Consider the following 24,934-nt stretch of genomic DNA (forward strand, 5'->3'; position numbering starts at 1 on the left):
TCTTCTCTTCTCTTCTCTTCTCTTCTCTTCTCTTCTCTTCTCTTCTCTTCTCTTCTCTTCTCTTCTCTTCTCTTCTCCTCTCCTCTCCTCTTCTCTTCTCTTCTCTTCTCATGGTTAGATACATCTGTTTACTGGTTTCACAGTATCCGAAAGTGTGCCTGTCTCAGGAATTCTGGGAATTGAAGTCCACAAGTCTTAATGTTGCCAAGGTTGGGTAACCCTGATCTATGTGGTTTATAAGAGTTGGCATCAGTTTGATGGCACATAATCATAATCAAACAACGGCACACTGATATCTCGACCGGCTTGGTTTTCTGTCAAGTCCTCAAGATGTAATAAAAAAAAGATTAAGGAAAAGATGTTGAGACTCTTGAAAGAGTGCAGGGAAGAGTAACAAAGGTGATCAGGGGACTGGAGTTTATAGCAAGTGAAGAACGTTTGCTGGAATTGGGCAGGTCTCGTTCAATGAAAAGAAGGATTATAGTAGCAGCAATCCAGTATTTGAGGGGCTGCCCCAAAGAAGAGGCAGCCAAGCTATTCTCCAAAACACCCAAAGGCAGGACAAGAAGCAACGGATGAAAACTGATCAAGGGGAGAAGCAACCTGGAATTAAGGGAAATTTCCTGACAGGGGGAACAATTAACCAGTGGAACAACCTGCCTCCAGAAGTTGTGGGTGATCCATCACTGGAGGTTATTAAGACGAGATTGGACAACCCTTTGCCTGGAATGGTGTAGGATTTTCCTGCTTGAGCAGGGGGTTGGACTAGATGACCTCCAAGATCCCTTCCAACTTTGTTATTCTGTTATGTTGCCTTCAACATTTCCCTCCAGTTCCTGGGAGAGAGACGTCTAAGCCATCTTCAGCCAATGTTAGAGAAGTTTCTCCCCCTTTTTTTTTTGGCACGGTCCAAAGGCAGCTGCTAAAGGCTGCACAATCTGTTCAAGTCCGTCATGCGGGAACACAGGAAATAGAAGCGGGAAAAGCAGTCAGGAATGGAGACAGTTGACCTCATGGCAATAGGATTTCCTGCCAGCTCAGGATGGGAAAGGACACTTCAGCTCAGCAGCGGCCTAGAGCCAGGGGTAGGCAACCTTGGCTCTTTTATGACTCGTGGACTTCAACTCCCAGAATTCCTAAGCCAGCCACGCTGAGGGGAAAGGGAGAGGTTGCCAAGCTGAGCCATGCTGGCTCAGGAATTCTGGGAGATGAAGTCCATGAGTCGTAAAAGAGCCAAGGTTGCCTACCCCTGAATTAGGGCAATATACTTCAACTCCCAGAATTCCTGAGCCAGCATGGGGAATTATAGCCCCTTCATGACTGGTGGACTTCGACTCCCAGAATTCCTGAGCCAGCCACGCTGAGGGGAAAGGGAGAGGTTTCCAAGCTGAGCCATGCTGGCTGAGGAATTCTGGGAGTTGAAGTCCACGAGTCATAAAAGAGCCAAGGTTGCCTACCCCTGGCTTAGATCCTCCGAGTGGGCTACACAGCAGAGAGAATATTACAGCAAGCCTAACTTCAGATAGTCCTTGACTTACCACCATTCGTTTAGTGACCGTTGAAAGTTACGACAGCATTGAAACAAGGGACCTAATGACCGTTTTTCACTCTGATGACCGTTACAACCCCCCCCGGGGTCACGGAATCAAAATTCAGACGCTTGTCAACGGACTCATACTTATGACAGCCACATTGTCCTGGGGTCAAGCAATCCCCTTTCGCGACCTTCTGAACAAGCAAAGTCAGTGGGGCAAAGCCAGATTCGCTTTACAACCTTGTATGCTGACTTAACAATCGCAGTGGTTCGCTTAAGAACCGTGGCAAGGAAAGTTGTAAAACGGGGCAAAATTGACCCAGCAAACGTCTCCCTTAGCCACAGGAATTTGGGGCTCCGTTGTGGTTGTGGACTCCCTGTACGTCACACCTAACAGTTATAGTAATAAAGACTTTCGGGGACTTTCTCCATTTGGACTTTAGGTAAGGTAAAGGTTCCCCCGCACATGCGTGCTAGTCGTTTCCGACTCTAGGGGCCGGTGCTCATCTCCGTTTCAAAGCCGAAGAGCCAGCGCTTGTCCGAGGACGTCTCCGTGGTCATGTGGCCGGCATGACTAGACGCCAAAGGCACACGGAACGCTGTTACCTTCCCACCGGAGTGGTCCCTATTTGTCTACTTGCATTTTTTACGTGCTTTCGAACTGCTAGGTTGGCAGAAGCTGGGACGAGTAACAGGCGCTCACTCTGCTACGCGGCACTTGGGATTCGACCCGCCAAACTGCCGACCATCTGGTCGACAAGCTCAGCGTCCTAACCCACTGAGCCACCGCGTCCCTTTCATTTGGATTTTACCGTGGCACAAACGCATTTCAGCAACGGTTTTTCTCGTGTTAGGCCCTCGTGGCGTTGTCTTCTACTCATCCCCAATCCACACTGGAAGTAAAAGGTCAAGGTTTCCTGTCCGGTTGTGTCCAACTCTTGGCTGAGGTAGCAAGCCTTGTCCAAAGACAATTCCCGTGGTCAGTTCACAGAATGCTGTTACCTTCCCATTGATGTGATACCTACTGATCTACTCGCATTTGCATGATTTAGAGCATGCAAAATCGGCCCTTCTATGACATAAATATAATAATAATAATAATAATAATAATAATAATAATAATAATGATAATGATGATGATGATGATGATGATGATGATGATGATGGTCATCTAGTCCAAATCCCTGCTCAGGCAGGAAACCCTGTACCATTTCAGACAAATGGTTGTCCATTCCCTTCTTAAAAACATCCAGTGTTGGAGCATTCACCACTTCTGGAGGCAGGTAGTTCCACTGGTTAATTGTTCTAACAGTCAGGAAGTTTCTCCATGGTTCTAGGTTGCTTCTCTCAATGAGTTTCCATCCGTTGCTTCTTGTCCTGCCTTCAGGGGCTTTGGAGAACAGCTGGACTCCCTCTTCTTTGGGGCAGCCCCTGAGATACTGGAGCATTGGCTATCATGTCCCCCCTCGTCCTTCTCTTCATTAAACCAGACATTCCCAATTCCAGCAAATGTTCCTTATATGTTTTAGACCCCAGTCCCCTGATCTTCTTTGTTGCTCTTCTCTGCATTCTTTCCAGAGTCTCAACAACTTTTTTACATCGTGGTGACCAAAACTGGATGCAGGATTCCAAGTGTGTCCTTACCAAGGCACGCTGGCTGAGGAATTCTGGGAGTTGAACTCCACAAGTCATAAAAGGGCCAAGTTTGAAAAGCCCTGATTTAGAACTACTAGTTGGGCAGGAGCTGCAGCAAGAAACAGGAGCTCACCCCATTGCATGGCGCTGGGGTTTCGAACCTGGGCAGTCAGGCTTTCTACCTGACAAGCTCAGGCGCTTTAAACCTCTGAGCCATCCTAGGTTTAAGTAGGTTAGGCTAAAGATATTTTCCTCTTTAGACAGGCAAGAACATTGTGTATAGGGGGTTATACATAATATTGTTTTATATATTATAGTTTTATCCCCCTAATATTGTAGGCTGCCCAGCGTTGCCTTGTGGCAAGGTAGGTGGCCAATAAATTTAATAAATAAATAAGCGGTTAGAATTGCAGCGTTGCAGGCTGACTCTGCCCACAGCCAGGAGTTCGATCCTGACTGTCTCAAAGTGGACTCAGCCTTCCATCCTTCAGAGGTTGGTAAAATGAGGATCCAGACTGTTATGGGACAATAGGCTGACTCTGTAAAGCGCTTAGAGAGGGGCTGTAAAGCACTGTGAAGCGGTATATAAGTCTAAGTGCTTATTGCTATTACTAAGTAAGTAAGTAAGTAAATAAGTAAGTGGGTACAACAGTTTAGTGTGCTCCACATTTAATTCGGGTGCCTGGAGGAGCCCAGCATTTGTTTCTTAGATCAATGGGCTATTTTACCTTGATGATTAAACTAAGATGTTTAAAAGCCTGGAGGAACTGGGTATGGCCAGTCCAAAGAAAATATGGACTAGGGGTGTGTCATGATAGCAGCGTTCCAATATTTGAGGGGATGCCCCAAAGAAGAGGGGGTCAAATTATTCTGCAAAGCACCAGAAGGCAGGGCAAGAAACAACGGATGGAAACTAACCAAGGAGAGAAGCAACCTGGAACCAAGGAGAAACTTCCCGACAGCGAGGACAATTAACCAGTGGAACGACCGGCCTCCAGAAGTTGCGGGTTCTCCATCGTTGGAGGTTTTTAAGAGGAGACTGGACAGTCCCTGGTCTGAAATGGCCTAGGGCACAGGTCTGCAACCCGCGGCTCCGGAGCCGCATGTGGCTCCCGGTCCACTGCCATGTGCAGTCCCGAAAAAAAAAGTGGGATTAAAAAAGTTCAACCAATCAATTCAATTCAATTAAATTCAAATACGCAGGGCAGGTGCATATCTCGCCTTGGCTCCACTCTTCAGTCAAACACTGTTCTGCACATGCGCGCATGTACGCGCATGCGCACACATTTTTTGCGGCTCCCAGTTTTTCCTTTTGTGAGGGAACCAGTTCCGACTGGCTCTTTCACTGTTTCAGGTTGCTGACCCCTGGCCTAGGGTCTCCTGCCTGTGCAGGGGGTTGGACTAGAAGACCTCCAAGGTCCCTCCCAGCTCTATTCTGATTGATTGAGACCACACACACACACACACACACACACACACACACACACCCTACCTTCCTAAGAAGCCCTTCTGCCATAGGTTCAGTTTGAGGGGGGGGGTTCGTTACCTCGCTTTCTTGTCCCCCCCAAATTCAGCGAGGCTCAGGCGCCCTCGCCCCTTTTCCTTTTGGAACCAGCCCTTCCTTGCGCGCCGTCCCCTTCAAGCGCGCCCCTTCCCCTTTCGGTCCCCGGGTCTCCCCCCTCTCCCCAGTGCCGTCCCGGACGTCGCTAGGCGGCCAGCCCTCCCCTTCCCAGCACCCCCCTCCCCACTTGCAAAGCCGCTTCCCCCCACCCCCACCCCCCACCCCACCCCTGCCCGCCCGGCCGCGCCTGGCTGGCCTCCTTTGCGCCGGGCTTCGCGCGGCTTCCCCCGAGAGAGGCGGCGCCGGGCTGCGGAAGCCGGCAGAGGCGGGCGCTGGAGCCGAGGCGGGGCGAGGCTGGAGCCCCGGCGGTGCCGGCCGCTCCTCCTCGCTTTGATCCCCGCCACCGCCTCCTTCTCCGCCCAGGGAAGAGCCAAGAGCCCCGGAGGAGGAGGAGGAGGAGGAAGAGGAGGAGGAGGAGGAGGAGGAGGAGGAGGAAGACGAGAAAGAGAAAGAGGACGAGGAGGAGGAGGAGGAGGAGGAGGAGGAGAAGAGGAGGAGGAAGAGGAGGAGGAGAAGAAGAAGGAAGAGGAGGAGGAGGAGGAGAAGGAAGAGGAGGAGGAGGAGGAGGAGAAGAGGAGGAGGAAGAGGAGGAGGAGAAGAAGAAGGAAGAGGAGGAGGAGGAGGAGAAGGAAGAGGAGGAGGAGGAGGAGGAAGACGAGAAAGAGGAGGAGGAGGAGGAGGAGGAAGAGGAGGAGGAGGAGAAAAGGAGGAGGAAGAGGAGAGGAAGAGGCGGCTGGAGGGAGCGGCTGTTGCGCCCGTCGGACTCGGCGCGCCTTGCCCCGCTTCCCGTGCCCGGGGTGGCTCTGCCGCGCCCAGCCGGAGGCGGAGAGAAGATGGCCGGGGCCGAGGCCGGGCTGAGCGCAGCCGGGCTCCGGGACCAGCCGCCGGGGGACCCCGGGGGCTCCGTCCCGGCTCCCGCCCCCGGCCAGGGCGAAGAGTCGTCGGACAGCGAAGGCGAGCCGGAGGGACGGCAGAAACTCATCCGCAAAGTCTCCACCTCGGGCCAGATCCGGAGCAAGGTGGGCGCGCCGCGGGGCTGGCTGGAGACGGGCTGGGCTGGAGGGGTTTTTTGGGGGGTCCCGGTCTCCCCGACGGGGCAGTCTTGGGGGACTTGGCCGCGCTCCTGCCTCCTCCTCCTCCTCCTCCTCGGAGGAGGAGGAAAGCGCCTGGAGCCTTGTGGCCACCGCTCCGCCCTGCCTGTCCGGTTGCGCACAGCTGGAGGAGTCCCCGCCGTGTCCTTCCCTTCCCTCCCCAGCCGGGCCGGACTAGCCAGGGCTGGGCTGGCCGGGCCGCTTCGCCTTCCCGGCGTCCGGGAGGGAGAGCCAGCGGTGGGGGCGTCCCGGGTCTGCCTGTGTCCCTCCCGTTTCCTGCCCTTTTCCTCCGGATCTCCGGCTCGCCTGGCCGAGCTGGAGAAAGCCCGGGCGCGCGCTCCAGATGTGCTGCTTGCGCGCATCCGTTAGAATAGAGCTGGAAGGGACCTGGGAGGTCTTCTAGTCCAGCCCCTTGCTTAAGCAGCCTAGACCCTTTCAGACCAGCGGCTGTCCAGTCTCTCTCTCTCTCTCTCTCTTTTTAAAAAAGTCTCCGGTGTTGGAGCATCCACAGCTTCTGGAGGCAAGCTGTTCTGGAGGGAATAAACGGATTGGAAGGGACTTTGGAGGTCTTCTAGTCCAGCCCCCCACCCCCCACCCCAAGCGAGAGTCCCTAAAGCATTTCAGACAAGTGGCTGTTCTTCAGAGATGAAGCACCCACAACTTCTGAAGGCAAGCTGTTCGGGAACAATAGAATAACCGAATTGGAAGGGACCTTAGAGGTCTTCTAGTCCAGCCCCCCCCCCCCCCGCTCAAGCGGAAGACCGGCCTAGACCATTTCAGACAAACGGCTGTCCAGTCTCTTCTTTAAAGTCTCCAGTGATGAAGCACCCACAATGTCTGAAGGCAAAGCTGTTCCACTGGTTGATTGTCCTCACTGTTGGGAAGTTTCTCCTGAATTCCAGCTTGCTTCTCCCTTTGGTTTAGTTCCCATCCCTGGCTTCTTATCCTGCCTTGAGGTGCTTTGGAGAATAGCTTGACCCCCACCCTCTTCTCTGCATCAGCCCCTCAAATAATGGAATGCTGCTATCATGTCCCCCCCCCGCCGGTCCCCCCGCCAGTCCTTCTTTTCTCTAGACCAGCCATACAGAGAATGTCGGCTGGTGACCCCCAGGGGGAGAGCATTCTCGGTGGGTGCGCCAATCCTTTGGAAGCGCTTACCAGCTGAAATCCGGATGGCCCCCGACCTTCGCTCCTTCCGGCGTGATCTAAAAACTTATATCTATTCCAACAAGCCGGCCTGGCCTGATGGATTTGGGTTTTAAAATTTTCTCACTTTATTGCTTTATTGTATTCTTACTTTATTGCTCTGTACACCTCCCTGAGTCCTCCGGGAGAAGGGCGGTATATAAAACAAACAAACAAACAAACAAACAAATAAATAAATAAATAAATAAATAAATAAATACACACTTCCTGCAACCGTTCTTCATCTCCAGGCCTTTAATCACCGGGAGAACCCCAGAACCAACACAGCAAAAGGCAGCTGGAAACTAGCCCAGTGAATGAATTAAATAAATAAATAAATAAATAAATAAATAAATAAATAAATAAATAAACAAACCTTTATTGTCAAAGTACAACATGTGTACATTGAGATTAGCTGAGCCTCCCCCTGTGCTATCTCCCCCCAACACACAGTGACAACAAACCCTCCATCCCACCACACCATGTGAACCAACTACACCACACACTGGCCTCCCAAGTCAATTCTGCGTACGTTCACAGAGATTATGTGTTCTCTTGTGTTGGATCTCGGGTGGGGCGGCCCTTTCAGGTCAAAGAGTTCTCTCGAAACACCTTAAAAGTGCCCGCTTGAACTGAACAAGCTCCTCGGAGGAGAAGTGGAAGGTTTTCAAGGGTGGGGGGGTGGGGGGAAGGGGAAGGAAACCCCAAGAAAGTCCAGTTGCCTTTTTTTGGGGGGGAAAAATCACCTTTGGGACAATCGGACGATTTGAGAGTCTCCAGGTAGCTGGAAAGGATCAAGGGTGACGCAGCTGTTACGTTGGCCACTCGGGAGCCAAGCTCCATCTTTCAGCTCCGCCAGCCTTGTAGGTTTCTTGGCTAAAAGCCAACCTCCTTTCCTTCTCAGGCTTGTTGACCCTTCTCTGGCTGAGTTCCCATGACCTCCTGACCAGCTGCTGAACCTTTGATTGGGGTCCTTCAGTAGGCTGAGCTGGAAAGGAAGCCAGCGGCCAGGGCCGGTCTGCCTGGCATAAGGCTGGGCCTCCAAGCACCCTCCACGGCTTTACCGCTGGTGCAAAATGCAGCTGGGTGGCCTTTAATTAACCCGGTTACATTCCCACAGGGAGAACTCAGCTTGTGGGTCTTTCTACGCCTAAGCTGTGACGGGTCCACGTGCGCAGGCCTGATCTGCGTGTCGGGTGTTAACTTCAGGAAATTTAGCACAGGTCATCCCCGACTAATGGCTAGCAACCGGACCCAGAATTTCTGCTCCTAAGTGAGACAGTTGGGAAGGGGATTTTGCCCCAGTTTCGTTTCTTTCTCGCCGCGGTTGTTAAGCCGAACGCCGCGGTGCTCAAGTTAGCAACACGGTTGTTAAGCGAATCCCATTGACCTTGCTTGTCTGAAGGTCACAGAAGGGGATCGCGTGACACACACACACACACACACAGGACACTGCAACCATCATAAGTACGAGTCAGTTGCCAAGGGTCTGAATTTTGACCCCGTGACCATGGGGAGGCTGCGACGGTCGTGTGAAAAACGGCTCCTAAGTCTCTTTTTTCTGAGCTGTTGTAACTTTGAACGGTCATTCAAGAAAGTGTTCTGAGTTGGAGATGGCCTATGTTTTCCTCATTCCTGGAGAAGACCAGAGACCAATTCTGGAGAATTGGAGGTCACGTCTTGCCTCTTTGGAACTGTGAGACTCCACATGGTTTCCATGCTCTTGTTGAGCTTTCAAGAGGACATGTCCCAAAGGTGCTTTTTTTTTCCCCAGGAGGCGACTGGACTTTCCGTTTTTGCTTTGACAGTGTTTCGCTTCTCATCCGAGAAGCTTCTTCAGCTCTGACTGGATGGTGGGGAATGGAAGGACTGATGTTCTTTGCAGTCATCTGGTTGTTAGTACTCTTTTGAAATCCTTCCATTCTCCACCGTTCATCCAGAGCTGAAGAAGCTTCTGGGAGGAGAAGCGAAAACATCTTCAAGATAACACAGAGGAAGTCCACTTGCCTTTTGAGAAAGCACCTTTGGGACAACCATGGCTTGGAGGACTGAGAATCTCCACGGACATTTAGCCACGCACTTTGGGATGAACCCCCTTGGAAGGGGGCCGGAGTATGAACGGATTTCCAGAAAACATGGCAGACTACAGGAACCCCATTTGTGCTTCAGATGGAGACGCAGACAACACAGACTCATCCCCAACAGCCTCCGCTTGTCTCCAACAGTGAAGGGACCCAGAGTAGAAAAAACATCCTGCAGCCAAGAAGGCTTCCTCACCCATTTGCACCACTCAAGTGACCCTCAGGACACAGATAAACTTCCAAGTGGCCTCAACGACTCTCTCAAAGGACGCAAATGACCAGCTGTCTGCAAGGAGTATAAATCCTTCCGTTCCCCACCATTCGGTCAGAGCTGAAGAAGCTTCTGGGATGAGAAGGGAAAGGTCTTCAAAGAATAATAAGAAAGTCCCATGAGGACAGAGATAAAACCTCCAGGTGGCCTCAACGACTCTCTAAAAGGATGCAAATGACCAGCATCATTTATACTCCAGCAAGGAGTATAAATCCTGCCATTCCCCACCATCCAGTCAGAGCTGAGAAAGCTTCTGGGATGAGAAGGGAAAGGTCTTCAAAGAATAATAAGAAAGTCCCATGAGGACACAGGTAAACCTCCAGGCGGCCTCAACAACTCTCTCAAAGGACGCAAATGACCAGCGGTCTGCAAAGAGTATAAATCCTTCCGTTCCCCACCATCCGGGCAATGCTGAGGAAGCAAAATGTCTTCTAAGAAAAACAAGAAAGCCCCATTGCCTGCTGAAAAAGCACCTTTGGCACAACCCTGACCTGGATGACGGAGAGTCTCCACAGGCATGAAGAGGACACCGGTTCTGCAATAGTTAGTGTGGGCCAGCTTCCTATCTGTTTTGTGTGGATTTTTCTCATGCCTCATGAATCTGGCATATGTCACGGGGAGGGTGGATGATTAATAATCACAGATGCTCTCTGAGGCACAGAGGCTTCGCGGAAGAGGAAGAGGGGCCAAGGAAGGAAGTGTGGCAGGATCAAAGTGTTTCCTGAGCAGTTTTGCAGTCGGCTGGAACACGCAACTGACAATCAAATGCCTCGCCTGTTAACGGTGGGAAGCTTCACTTTACAACCATCAGTTGAACGAGCATTCGAACTTACAACAGCACTTACGGCCGTTGCAGCCTCTCCCGTGGTTCACGTGGCCAAAATTCGGACGCTTGGCGACCAATTCATATTTACGACCAGTTGCAGTGTCCCGGGGTCACTCGATCCCTTACGCGACCTTCCGACAAGCAGGGAACAGTTGCAGGGAAAGGTCATAAAATGGGTCCAAACTCTCTTAGCAACCCACTCGCTTAGCAACATCAAATTCGGTCGTAAGTTGAGGAGTACCCATTTATTTCTTTTAGGGTAGACTTCTCTTTGTCTTGGCTTGTTTCCCTTCCCAAATTACTCCCCAGCTGACTAAAACGTGTCGGTCAAAACAAACGTTTTCTCATTTGAATTTATACATTCTTGCCCACTTATATACCCTACAGCTCTTGGAAAGTTCTCGGGCGGGGGGTGGGTGGGGGTGGAACGAATTACACCCCAATTAAATCAACATTTTAGACTGTCCTGTCATTTGCAACTTTTTACTGAGGGTGCAACTGCTGTTTTTCTTTCTCTTGGCGTGTGAGAAAGTCTCAAGCAGAAAAAAAATATCAAAATAGGCCATGCTACATTAAAACAAAATAGCACTTCCCACACTTACGACCGTCACAGCATCCCTGCGGTCCCATGATCAAAATTGGACACTTGGCATACAGTATATTTACGACGCTTGTGCCGTGCTGGGCTCCCCTTTTGTGACCTCCTTCCCAGCTGACAAGCAGGGTCAACAGGGGAAGCTGGATATAACAACAAAAACAACAACAACAACAATACAGTTGGAAGGGACCTTGGAGGTCATCTAGTTCAACCCCCTGCCCACGCAGGAGACTCTTATACCTTTTCAGACAAATGGCTGTCCAGTCTGTTCTTAAAAACTTCCAGCGTTGGAGCATTCACGGCTTCGGGAGGCAGGTTGTTCCACTGGTTAATTGTCTTGACTTCACGTCCTTTCAGCGTACTTATTCCACAAAATGGTGGATGCCCGCTTTCTTCTCCAGAAGAAACCTATTCAACCTTTTCTCCAAAGCACCTGGAGGCAGGACAAGAAGCAATGGATGGAAACTAATCAAGGAGAGAAGCAACCTAGAACTAAGGAGAAACTTCCTGACAGTTAGAACAATTAAGAAGTGAAACAACCTGCCTCCAGAAGCTGTGAATGCTCCAACACTGGAAGTTTTTAAGAAGAGACTGGACAGCCACTTGTCTGAAATGGTATAGGGTTTCCTGCCTGAGCAGGGGGTTGGACTAGATGACCTCCAAGGTCCCTTCCAGATTCTATTCTATTCTATTCTATTCTATTCTATTCTATTCTATTCTATTCTATTCTGTTCTGTTCTGTTCTGTTCTGTTCTGTTCTATTCTATTCTATTCTATTCTATTCTATTCTATTCTATTCTATTCTATTCTACAATCTGTTCTATTCTACTCTGTTCTATTCTATTCTATTCTTTCTGAATTCTGTTCTATTCTATCTAAGGAGGAATTTCCTGACAGTGAGAACAATCGACCAGTGGAACTACCTGCCTCCAGAAGCTGTGAATGCTCCAACACTGGAGATTTTTAAGAAAAGACTGGACAGCCATTAGTCTGAAATGGTGTATGGTCCCCTGCCTGAGCAGGGGGTTGGACTAGAAGACCTCTAAGGTCCCTTCCAAATCTGTTAAGTGACCAAGCTTTTAATTTGGCTCATCTTTGGAATGGAGGACTTTGTTTTTCCTATGGATGGGTGGATTCAGAGCAGAGCAGAATTCGATAGAGGAATTTGCTTTCCGTAAGTCTTGCGTAGAAGAATTGAGGGGGTTACAAATGTCAGTTTTTGGGAACGAATTGTTCCCTGGCAGAGCTTTCAAGTTCTCCATGGATGGAGATAGAGTTTTTTGAAGGCCAGGGAAAATTCAGCCCCTTTTCTCTTTGAAATGGCTGCAGGCATCCGCGCTGATTGATACCAAAGGATCCTTGCCACGTTTCCCTATGGTGCAAAAAGTGGTAGATTCAGAGAGTCCTCGACTTGCGCCGTTTAGTGACCGTCCAAAGTTACAACGGCACTGAAAAAATCGACTTACGACTGTTTTCCCACACTTGTGACCCTTTCAGCATCCCCCATGGGTCATATGATCAAAATTCAGCCACCTGGCCACTGACTCATATTTATGACAGTTGCAATATCCCGGGGTTTCACGATCCCCTTTTTGCGACCGTCTGACAATCAAAGTCGATGGGGGGGGGGGAGCCGGATTAACATGACAACCGTGTTATCAACTTAACAACTGCAGGGATTCACATAACAACGGTGGCAAGAAATCTCGTAAAATGGGGCAAAACTCACCTTGCAACTGTCTCGCTTGGCGACGAAATGTTGGCTCAGTTGTAGTTGTAAGTTGAGGGCTTGCTGTGTTGAGAACAAAGTGTCCTGTTGGTAGGGTGGGGATTGAAATGAGTGTGCAATTTCTCTTACCATGTATACAGCTTACACACATGCTGTGGTGACCTCCTCTCTCCTGCCTGTAATTTCATTATTATTGATCGTCTCACAGTCATCCAGATGTTCAGACTGGATCTGGCATTTTTGTCCGCCTATCGAGTCCTTACCGAGGACCTGGGATAGGCAGATCTGGATGTTTGATGGTATTACAGATCTTGTCGCAGGATGGAAGCAGTTCCTAGTAAGGCCGCCTTTTGCAATTGACTAATGGCGGATTTGTCAATGCCGATGATGGTGTTCAAGTGATGCTCCAGTTGGTTTGGGATTGCACCCAAGGCGCCTGTCACTATTGGTGCTCCCCTTGCTTGCCTTTGCCACAGTCTTTCTATGTCTATTTGTAGGTCTTTGTATTTTGTGATCTTCTCCAGTTCTTTCTCGTCTATTCTGCTGTCTCCAGGCACTGCCACGTCCACTATCCAGACTTTTTTGTCTTTCTCATCGACAATTGTTAAGTCCGGGGTGTTATGTTGCGGGTGCTTGCCTGTTTGAATTCTGAAGTCCCAGAGCAATTTAACATTTTCAATTTCTATGACTTTCTCTATTTTATGGCCCCACCAGTTCTTGCTTGCAGGCAAATGATATTTCTTGCAGATCTTCCAATGCACCATTGTTGCTACTTTGTCGTGCCGCTGCTTGTTGTCAGTCTGTGCGATCTTCTTGCAGCAGCTCACCAGGTGGTCCACTGTTTCTTCATCTTCTTTGCATAGGTGGCACTTACTGTCTGTTGCTGTCTTCTCAATGTTGACTTTGTATGCATTTGTCCTTAAGGCTTGGCCTTTTTATTGTTGTTGTTGTTATTATTAGTTTGTAATATGGAATACAAAAATACAAAAGAATATAATAGGAAAATAGGAGAGGGAAAAGGGAAGGAGAAGAAATGGGAAAAAGGTGGAAAAAGAGAGGAAAAAGCAGTGATGTCCGACTCCTTTTGGTGCAGTAGAATAAGGTAATAGCATCAAACGTCCACTTTTTATTTTTATATAATATATACTAGCCGTTTCTATAACAACAAAACTATCTAATAGGTAAAACCCAACATCAAAGTTTCCTTCCCCCCCCCCCACCCTCAAGCACAAAGTCCAGAAGCGGTTTCCAAGCAGAAACAAAATTTATTGTGTTCTTTTTTTGTTTTTTTTAATCAAAGCAATCAATTTAGCCACCTCTGCTAACTCAGCTTTTGTGGCCGTTTGTCCATTGTGGGAATCAAAGTGTCCTTCCATCGCATTCCATCATTTCATGTCCTTCTGGCTATTTTACCAATGGATTGTGATTGTGAATATTCCCAGATCTAGCGTTTATGAAGTGAATTCTTGGTAAAGCCGAAAGAACTGCAAGCACTCCGTGAAAGCTATTCTGTATTTGAAGACCCATTTGTCTAGCAAATTCACGTTTATCTCTGCTACCCATTCTAAAAAAGCATATTCAAAATTCACAGCTGCAACCCAAATGTTACCAAGGAATATTCCGGTTTTCAAATTCTCCAGAAATTTTTTTTTTTGGTAGTAGTAAAGCAGCTGATGAGGAAGAACTAAAACATTTCTTTTTCTTTTTAAATTGGCCAGAAACTTCAGCCATGCAATCTGCAGCTGGGAACCAAATCTGAGGGAGTTTTGGAGACTGAACAAATCTATTAATGCGTGATATCACTTGAGGTCAATTTATTCCTTGCATTCAGGAATGGCAAAAATGGTCCTAACTGTAATTATAATTAAGAGCCTTGGTGGAGCAGTGGGCTAATGCCTCCTTAAGTAACACCAGCTGCCTGCAATTAGTGCAGGTTCGAGTCCCACCAGGCTCAAGGTTGACTCAGCCTTCCATCCTTCCGAGGTAGGTAAAATGAGGACCCAGATTGTTGGGGGCAATAAGCTGACTTTGTAATAATGCCGCTTGGGGTGTGTGTGTGAAAGCCCTAATAAGCAGGCATATACATAGAATGAAGGCTACTGCTAAGCTTGTAAGCCTCCCTGAGTCTTTGGAGAAGGGCGGGATATAAATGGAATAAAAATAAAATAATAAATAAATAATAAATAATTACAAATCAGGTCTTTTCCCGTGTAAGATTGAGAGTGTCTTGTCGACATTTTGATGAGGTCCCACTCGTCATCTTCAGGCTGCTGTCTTCGGCTTCGCATGAAGCCAAAGACACACACACACACACACACACACACACACACACACACATATATATGCTTTTGCCATTGCTTGTTCAGATCAGCCCTTTTGCACTGTAATTTAGCAAAAGAAAACCAGTTTGGTGTAGTGGTTAAAGAACTAAGCTAGAAACCAGGCAATTGTGAGTTCTAGTTCTGCCTTAGGCATGAAATCAACTGGGTGATAATTGGGTTTGGTCATCCACTTTCAGCCCAGGGAGAAGGGAAAGAGAAATGGCTTCCCAAAATCTTGTCAATAAAATTGCAGGGACTAGTCAAAGCAGCCACCAGCACGAAACGTACTATATATAATAGTTTCTGGTGCACTATTGGTGTCAGCAAAAAAGACCATAGGATTCCCCCCTCTCCCCATGAAAAAGTCTATCTGGGTTCCCCTTGGATGGGCTGCTGGTGTGAATTCTTTGACAGGTGAAAGAAACATTCATTTCTTTCTGCAGATGTTGTGTTCTGTGCCTTTTGTGAGCGATGCAGAAAATGCAGAAAGAAAACTAGGTCAAAAATAGTGAGTAAGAACAGAACAGAATAGAAAATGAATAGAATAGAATAGAAAAAGAATAGAATAGAATAGAATAGGAATTGGAATTGGAATTGGAATTGGAATAGAATAGAATAGAATAGAATAGAATAGAATAGAATAGAATAGAATAGAATAGAATAGAATAGAATAGAATAGAATAGAATAGAATAGGAATTGGAATTGGAATTGGAATGGAATGGAATAGAATAGAATAGAATTGGAATTGGAATTGGAATTGGAATAGAATAGAATAGAATAGAATAGAATAGAATAGAATAGAATAGAATAGGAATTGGAATAGAATAGAATAGAATAGAATAGAATAGAATTGGAATTGGAATAGAATAGAATAGAATAGAATAGAATAGAATAGAATAGAATAGAATAGAATAGAATAGAATAGAATTGGAATTGGAATTGGAATGGAATAGAATAGAATAGAATTGGAATTGGAATTGGAATTGGAATTGGAATAGAATAGAATTGGAATTGGAATAGAATAGAATAGAATAGAATAGAATAGAATAGAATAGAATAGAATAGGAATTGGAATTGGAATAGAATAGAATAGGAATTGGAATTGGAATTGGAATTGGAATTGGAATTGGAATTGGAATAGAATAGAATAGAATAGAATTGGAATTGGAATAGAATAGAATAGAATAGAATAGAATAGAATAGAATAGAATACTGTAGAATAGAATAGAATAGAATAGAAAATAGATCTTATAGTCCAACCCCCTGCTAAGGCAGGAAACCCTATACCGTTTCAGACAAACGGCTGTCCAGTCTCTTCTTAAAAACTTCCAGTGTTGGAGCATTCACCACCTATGGAGGCAGGTTGTTCCACTGGTTAATTGTTCTCACTGTCAGGAAGTTTCTCCTTAGTTCCAGGTTGCTTCTCTCCTTGACTAGTTTCCATCCGTCGCTTCTTCTCCTGCCTTCAGGCGCTTTGGAGAATAGCTTGACTTCCTCTTCTTTGGGGCAGCCCCTGAGATACTGGAAGACTGCTATCATGTCCCCCCTCACCCTTCTTTTCAAAATACTGCTGTCATGTCCACCCCAGTCCTTCTTTTCTCTAGACTGGCCATACCCAATTCCTGCAACCCTTCTTCATATGTTTTTTGTCTCCGGGCCCTTAATCATCTTAGTTTGCACTTTTCCCAAAGTCTCAACCTTTTTTTTTTGGGTAACGTGGTGACCAAAACTGGATGCAGGAATCCAGGTGTGGTCTTACTAAGTAAGGTTTTTATAAAACGGTACTAATAAAGAGACGGTCTTTCAATTAAATCTAGGCATCAAGGCTTCACTGACCCCATCCAGTTCTAAGCCAGGACTCGGGTTACTCATCACAACAAAACATTTTCCTTTGAATGAGGACGAGAGGGATTTGAAAACGGAGCAGGAGAGAGAGAGAGAGAAATGAAGCTTTTAAAAGATAATAGATGCCACCCACGCTACTCAGCAGGGCATTTGTTGGCCAGATTGAAATAGTTTATAAATACTGCTCCGTTAAGTCAGTCATAAAATGAAACCACCAAGTTTAGCAAGGGTGGGGGTTTTTTTTGGTTTCTTGAAATCAAGGAAGGGGGGGGAGAGATCATGTGCTTTCACGTCTGACAAGTTCTTATCACGAACAGATTTTGCTGGCAGATCACGATAGCAGAAGCATGCTTCAGCAGGATAAATGATGACACTGAGCCAGGTTATTTATTCTGCAAGCATGTGAAACTCGGATACAATAACCAGCCCGTGCTGCATATTCCCTGGCAACAAAAGGTTTAAGGGATCCCCTGTCCGTTTTCCATTTATTGTCCATTTATTTTCAATGTATTTCAATTTATTTAGAGACGTGTTTCTCTAAAGTGGGCCATTGATTTGGCGCAAGGCAGCAGCCGAAGGATGCCAAAATTCGTATTATTTCTGCTGCTTCTTTGATCTCACCGTTCAGTACAGATAGCCCTTGATTTGCAACCGTTCATTTAGCGACGGTTTGAAGTTACAACGGCACTGGAAAGAAAGGGACTTATGACCCTTTTTCACACTGACGAGCGTTGCAGCATCCTCGTGGTCACGTGACTTACGCTCGGATGCTTGGCAACTGACTCACCTTTGTGACGGTCGCACAGCGTTCCGGGGTCACGTGATCCCCTTTTTGCGACCGTCTGATGAGCAAAGTCAATGGGGGAAGCCAGATTCACTTTAACAACCGGGTTACTAATTGAACGACTGCACCGATTCCCTTAACAAACATGGCGAGAAAAGTCGTAAAATAGGGCCAGAGCTCACTTAACAAATTTCTCACTTAGCAACATCAATTTTGGGCTCAATTGGGCATCATAAACTTTTCTTTAAGATGGGAAGACTAGAATAGAATGGAAAATATGGAATAGACTAGACTAGACTAGGATAGGATAGGATAGGATAGAGAATAGAATAGAGGAGAGGAGAGTAGTGTAGAGTAGAGTAGAGTAGAGTAGAGTAGAGTAGAGTAGAGTAGAGTAGAGTAGAATAGAATAGAATAGAATAGAATAGAATAGAATAATAGAATAGAATGGGAAATATGGAATAGACTAGACTAGACTAGGATAGGATAGGATAGGATAGAGAATAGAATAGAGGAGAGGAGAGTAGTGTAGTGTAGAGTAGAGTAGAGTAGAGTAGAGTAGAGTAGAGTAGAGTAGAATAGAATAGAATAGAATAGAATAGAATAGAATAATAGAATAGAATGGAAAATATGGAATAGACTAGACTAGACTAGGATAGGATAGGATAGGATAGAGAATAGAATAGAGGAGAGGAGAGTAGTGTAGTGTAGAGTAGAGTAGAATAGAATAGAATAGAATAGAATAGAATACAATAGAATAGAATAGAATAGAATAGAATAGAATAGAATAGAATAGAATAGAATAGAATAATAGAATAGAATAGAATAGAATAGAATAGAATAGAATAGAATAGAATAGAATAATAGAATAGAATAGAATAGAATAGAATAGAATAGAATAGAAGAATAGAATAGAAGAATAGAATAGAATAGAATAGAATAGAATAGAATAGAATAGAATAGAATAGAATAGAATAGAATAGAATAGAGCTGGAAGGGACCTTGGAGGTCTTCTAGTCCAGCCCTCTGCTCAAGCAGGAGAAGAATTGCTTCTGTCAATTCTTAGGCTTCTCCTTGGTTGCTTTGCTCAACATGATAGGATCACTTTTCTGAAACAAAGAAGGCCAGCTTTGCAAGTGTGTAAACATCAGCCACCAATGCTATAATTAGTTATTAATTGTATTATTAGAAAATGTGAGTCATTTCCTCCCCTTTCCCAAGAAGCCCTTATCTTCCTAGAACAATTGTGTCTCGTTCAAGTTCTCTGCAGGGTGTGTAGCCCACATTTTGCCAGTAGATCTTCTGGGGGAAAAAATAAAATGGAACGGTTGGTCAGCTCCCAGCTTTGGGTGCTGAGATGAGTTGGCATAATTTAGCCTCCATGTTCTTTCCTCTGTTTTAAGAAATGGGCTTGCTGTAAGCACGGGTCAACTTTAAACGTCTCGCTTGTCACCTCGGCACGGCGTTCCTCGGGTTGTTCTCTTCGATCAGGATTGCAGGTATCCTCAACTTACGACCACAGCGGAGCCCAAAATTTCCCTCGCTAAGCGAGACGGTTGCGAAGCGAGTTTTGCCCCCATGGACGACCTTCCTTGCCACAACTGTGAAGTGAACCAACTGTTCTGTACCAGCCTGCTACCGGCCTTGCAGAAAAGGCAACCCCTTTATAAACGGCAAGAGGCTGGAATACGTCTGCCAAATTTATTACAAAAACAAACAAAACACATACCAAGATACAGGAGCTTTGAAACACTATCGGAGCGTTTGCTTTCAGCAAACCAGCCCTCCCCACATATTCCCCTTATAAAGAGTTCAGGGCGTGGCTTTTCTCTGCCTCCTTCCGAGAAGCCCCATTGCCTTCCTCTGTTTACTCCTACTTGACTGCCTCCTGCGTCGGGCGTCCTTGAACAGGGCCAGCTGTGGGTCATCTTCATCCACACTGTCAGGCTCACACAGCTGGGTCTCCATGGTGACCAAGTGGGAGGGGCCTGCCTGAGGGCTATCATCAGCAAGATCTTCAACACCCCCCTCCTCCTCTGAGTCATCGTCCGACCCAACTGCTGAACCCACAGGCTGACCCTGAATCACAACACCAACCCAGTTGTTAAGTTAGGGACAGGGTTGTTGCTTCCCCGTGGACTTTGCCAGTCAGAAAGTCGCAAAAGGGGAATCGCGTGACACACACACACACACACACAAACACCCCGTGACGCTGAAACCGTCAGAAGTCCAAGTCAGTTTCACTGGAAGTTTTTAAGAAGAGACTGGACAACCGCCGGCCTGAAATGGTATAGTAGGGTTTCCTGCCTGAGCAGGGGGTTGGACTAGAAGACCTCCGAGGTCCCTTCCAACTCTGTCCTTCTATTCAGTGGCCAAGCATCTGAATTATGATCACGTGACCCTGGGCATGCTGCTGCAATGGTCGTAAGTGTGAAAACAGTCATAAGTCCCTTTTTTCCGGTGCCATTGTGACTTCGAACGGTCTCTAAATGAACTGTTGTAACCTGAGGACATGTGGTTGGTTCCTGCATCTCCAAAGGGGTTTCAGGTGAGGAGTAATGTGTAAGCGGATCCCTGGAGATTATGAGTGGAGAGCCAGAGAGGGGATATATTGTAGGAGAAGAAGCATTCACCGCTTCTGGAGGCAGGTAGTTCCACTGGTTAATTGTTCTAACTGTCAGGATGTTTCTCCTTAGTTCCAGGTTGCTTCTCTCCTTGGTTAGTTTGCATCCGTTGCTTCTTGTCCTGCGTTCTGGTGCTTCGGAGAACAGCTTGACTGCCTCTTCTTTGGGGCAGCCCCTGAGATACTGGAAGACTGCTATCATGTCACCCCTCACCCTTCTCTTCATTAAACTAGACATACCCAATTCCTGCAACTGTTCCTTGTATATTTTAGTCTCCAGTCCTCTAATCATTTTTGTTGCTCTTCTCTGCACTCTTACTAGAGTCCCAACATCTTTTTTTACATCGTGGTGAGCAAAACTGGATGCCGTATTCCAGGTGTGGCCTTACCCAGGCCTTGCAAAGTGGTATTTAACACTTCTCGTGATCTTGATTCTGTCCCTCTGTTGATGCAGCCTAGCACTGTGTTGGCTTTTTTGGGCAGCTGCAGCACACGGCTGGCTCCTATTGAAGGGATTGTCTACTAGGAACGATCCTTTGGGCTGTCTGAGCTTGCTTGTTTCCCTGTGTTTCATTACCCGAACTAGGTAACATCAGCAGCTAATGCTGTTGCCTAGTTTGGGGGTAATGAAACGTCTTCAAGAAAACAACCAAGCTGAGATCACCAAAGACCCTCTCTCCTTCCCTTGCAGTTTGACATAAACTTTTGTGAGTTCTTTTCAGCGGCAGAGAGGAGGAGGAGGTAGAAGGGAGGAAAGGAGAAGGGAAGACAAGAGAAGAGAAGAAGGAGAAGGAAGAAGAGAAGAGAGGAGGAGGAGGAAGAATATGGGGTTTCACATCCTAGTGGAGAGAATGTTCTTGAACAGACCCAACTAGTGACTGCCCTCAGAAATTGTGCTTCCTCCTTCCCTCCCTCCCTGGCCCCCCTTTTGTGTAATCCCTTCCCCTTCTTTCTTTGTCATTTTTCTTCCTGGCAAGAAGAGAGAGTCTAATGAAGTTTGTCAGGGCTTGTTCTGCTGCATTTATGTATAATTACACACCTAGAGCTGGGGGCTATTTGGCAGCAAGGTGATGATGCAACCAGAAGAGGCTGGTGGGGCTGAAATATCTGGGCTGATTTTCTTTCCTTCCTTCCTTCCTTCCTTCCTTCCTTCCTTCCTTCCTTCCTTCCTTCCTTCCTTTCTTCCTTCCTTCCTTCCTTCCTTCCTTCCTTCCTTCCTTCTCTTCCTCCTCCTCCTTCTCCCCTTTCTTCTCCTCCTCCCCCTCTTCTCCTTCCTTCCTTCCTTCCTTCCTTCCTTCCTTCCTTCCTTCCTTCCTTCCTTCCTTCCTTCTCTTCCTCCTCCTCCTCCCTCTTTCTTCTCCTCCTCCCCCTCTTCTCCTTCCTTCCTTCCTTCCTTCCTTCCTTCCTTCCTTCCTTCCTTCCTTCCTTCCTTCCTTCCTTCCTTCCTTCCTCCTGCTCCTGGTCCTCCTTCTCTTCCTCCTCTTCCCCTTTCTTCCTTCCTCCCTCCCTCCCTCCTGCTCCTCCTCCTTTCTTCTCTTCTTTCTCCTCCTCCTCCTTTCTTCTCTCATTCTTCTCCTTCTCCTTCTCCCTCCCTCTGTTTTTATTCTTACAAAGCCATCAAAGTTTGTTCTTCAGAATTTCTGTCTTGGGGAGCGGAGGGCGGGGTGCTCCCTTCAGCTGCAAAGAACGGCTCAGCAGGATATGCAAATGCAATTAGGTCAAAGTCTGATGGAGAAGAAAGAAGAAGGGAGAGACATTTCGCTGCTCTGCTTAGGGCCCAGAAACACACAGAGGTTTCCGCATATGGGCCGGCACTTTCTTTTGCCAGGACCAGGAAAGATGCGGCTGCTTTAGGGAGCCGCAGGGAGGAGCTGCGTCTGCGTCCACCGCGGAGGCCGTGAAACACCTTTTCTGACTTCCAAAAGAGAAGTTCTGTCCGGAACTACTTGGAAGTGTCCTCAGGTGACCTCGGATAACAAAACAGAAATAAAGGTGTTTAAATAACCCCAAATCTCACACCTCTGCACAATTCCCAGGTGGTGTTGATCTTCTATGACGTCTTCTAAGAACATCACACTCTTGGGAGGTTTCGGGTGAAGCCTTGCGATGTGATGTTTTGAACACTTTTGTTATAATCCAGTCTGGCTCGGCCTCCGGGTCCAGAGCTTAACTCTTCTGAGCTTTCGGACATGTGTCGGACCCCATCTTCGGGGAACTTCTCCCTCCCGGAATCTGTGCTTTGGGCCGTTCTGTGGGTCGTACTTATGTGGTGCCTTCCTATTGGCTGATTGGTGTGTTGATGGCGGGCGATTGGCTGCTGTTTCCTTGTGCTGCCAAGCTCTCGGCTGCTAAATACCAGATAAGCTGGTGGTAAATCAGCCCCCCTGTTCACTGACAAGGGCCTCAGGTGGGACTAGAACTCACCGTCTCCTGGTGATTGGCCCAAAATCACCCAGCTGGCTTTCATGCCTCAGGTGGGTCTAGAACTCACAGTCTCCTGATCATTGGCCCAAAGTCATCCAGATGGCTTTCATGCCTAAGAACATTTCCCTGGCTGTTTTTGTACCTGCTCAGCCAACTATCTTAGTAGCTGTAAAATTGAACGTATGCCCTTGTTCATTGCAGTGTGAGGTCAACCAATGAGTTTGGGTCTCCTCGTCTGACCGCTCGCTTGTGTTCTTGCAATTTGATGGTTAGTTTCCTCCCCGCCTGTCCTACATAATCACAGGGGCAACCCACGCCAATTTTGTTATGATCCATGAAAGGTCTTTGTCCTCTTTATTCTCCATCTTTGTCCTTTTCGATCTGGGCTGCTTGACTCTTGTTTTATATTCTTTTTATGACCCAGACATTTTTGTTGTCTTCCTAGGAAGTTGTTGGGGTTTTACTTGAACTGTGTTCACGTGTCTTTTGAATGCTGCTTAAGGTTGCTCAATTGAGGTGTCTGTGTAAATAGCCGGACATGCAGTCTCCAAGAGGATCATTGGAAGATTTGGGGCAGGAATGAGTTCCTTTAAACCTATTGGCCGCCACCTAGTGGCCAAGCGTATAAGTAGCTGCACAGAAGCCTCTGATTCAGTTCTGTTCCTGTTTGCCTCAATAAAGCAATGTTCCTGTTTGAAACCTCTCGTCTGGCTTCCTGCCTCCACAGAACTCACAACACAACAGTTCCTTTGTTCCTTTTGCTTTTAAGGTGATAAGATCTCCATGTTTTGATCCCAAACCTGTGGGGCCCAGCTCAGACTCTGAAGCAGGGAAGGAAGAAGCAATAGTCAAACAACTTGGCTTTGTTATTGTTGTTGTTGTTAGTTGCAAAGTCGTGTCCGACCCATCGCGACCCCATGGACAACGTTCCTCCAGGCCTTCCTGTCCTCTACCATCTTCTGGAGCCCATTTAGGCTCACACCTACTGCTTCAGTGACTCCATCCAGCCACCTCCTTCTCTGTCGTCCCTTTCTTCTCTTGCCCTCAACCTTTCCCAGCATTAGGCTCTTCTCCAGTGAGTCCTTCCTTCTCATTAGGTGGCCAAAGGATTTGAGTTTTAGCTTCAGGATCTGGCCTTCTAAAGAGCAGTCAGGGTCGATCTCCTCTAGGACTGACCGGTTTGATCGCCTTGCAGTCCAAGGGACTCACAGGAGTCTTCTCCAGCACCGGAGTTCAAAGGCCTCCATTCTTTGGCGCTCAGCCTTTCTTATGGTCCCCCTTTCGCAGCCATACATTGCAACTGGGAAGACCATATCCTTGACTATATGCACTTTTGTTGCCAGGGTGACGTCCCTGCTTTTTAGGGTGCTGTCTCGGTTTGCCATGGCTTAGTTGGCTTAGTTGACCTCAATTAAGGGACCATGCAAAGCCACCACCTTCACCTGTGGGCAACTTTTTGGGGGGTTGATGACACACTGCGTGGAAACAAGATGAACTAGTAATTGCAGATATGCAAGCTTGGAGATAAATAAAATCCAGAGGCTGAGTTGGCAGCCAGATCAGGGAGTTCACATACAGCCTAATCCAAAGTTACCCAGCTGTCTTCCATGCCTAAGGCAGGACTTGAACTCATAGTCTCCTGGGAACTTTGGGAAAGAGCATTGCCCTCAAACCATATCCTTCTATTATATTTCCAGATCATCCTTTGGCATGGAAGCTTCATCACTGTCTCAGATTCAGTCTGTTTTACAATTCAGCTTTGCAAGAAGAGACTGGACAGCAATTTGTCTGAAATGGTATAGGGTTTCCTGCCTGAGCAGGGGGTTGGGCTAGATGACCTCCAAGGTCCCTTCCAACTTTATTATTATTATTATAATCTTCCTCCCAAGCTTTTGTCTCCTAAAATAATGAGCGTCTAGGTCTTTCTTGGTCCTGCTGAAGAAGTAGGAAGATTTTCCCTTCGTTCTTGCATTCATTCCCCCTTTTCCTGCCTGCAATCTATTCGGTCTGTTCTCAACTTTTCTTCTCCTTTTTTTCAATCTGGGAAAAGCACAGCCCTTCAGCATTGCATCCTCAAGTCCACTGATGGCTTTTGACATTCTCTTGTTTCTCCTGGTTTCGGCAAATGTCAGAACAGATTGGCTGCCATCTGGATATGACAGACAGATGCCAGAGGCAGCAAACCCATTTGGAACCTGTCCAGGACTCTGAAACAGGATCAGAGACAGCGGACGGTGGACCTCATTGAGTCTGGGATACTTAAATGTTTATCAACTGAATTTGGTAATTAGCAGAGCGAGGTAGAGTACGGCAGAGCGGAGTTCTGGAATGAAGAACAGAATGGAGTTGAGTAGAGTATTAGGCT

At 47.1% G+C, this 24,934-nt stretch overlaps 1 protein-coding gene across 1 annotated transcript in view; it reads left to right on the forward strand.

Annotated features, from left to right (window-relative positions):
• The first annotated feature begins 5,493 nt into the window (after window positions 1-5,493).
• DGKH (diacylglycerol kinase eta) overlaps window positions 5,494-24,934 on the forward strand; it is a 114,503-nt gene continuing 95,062 nt past the window's right edge. The window contains exon 1 of the mRNA XM_083362295.1: window positions 5,494-5,809. Within this exon, the coding sequence (XP_083218421.1) occupies window positions 5,624-5,809 (186 nt within the window). The 5' untranslated portion in view covers window positions 5,494-5,623. The remainder of the gene's footprint in view (window positions 5,810-24,934) is intronic.

The sequence above is a fragment of the Vipera ursinii genome (genome assembly GCF_947247035.1).
Source record: "Vipera ursinii genome assembly, chromosome: 4".
Taxonomy (NCBI): Eukaryota; Metazoa; Chordata; class Lepidosauria; order Squamata; family Viperidae; genus Vipera; species Vipera ursinii.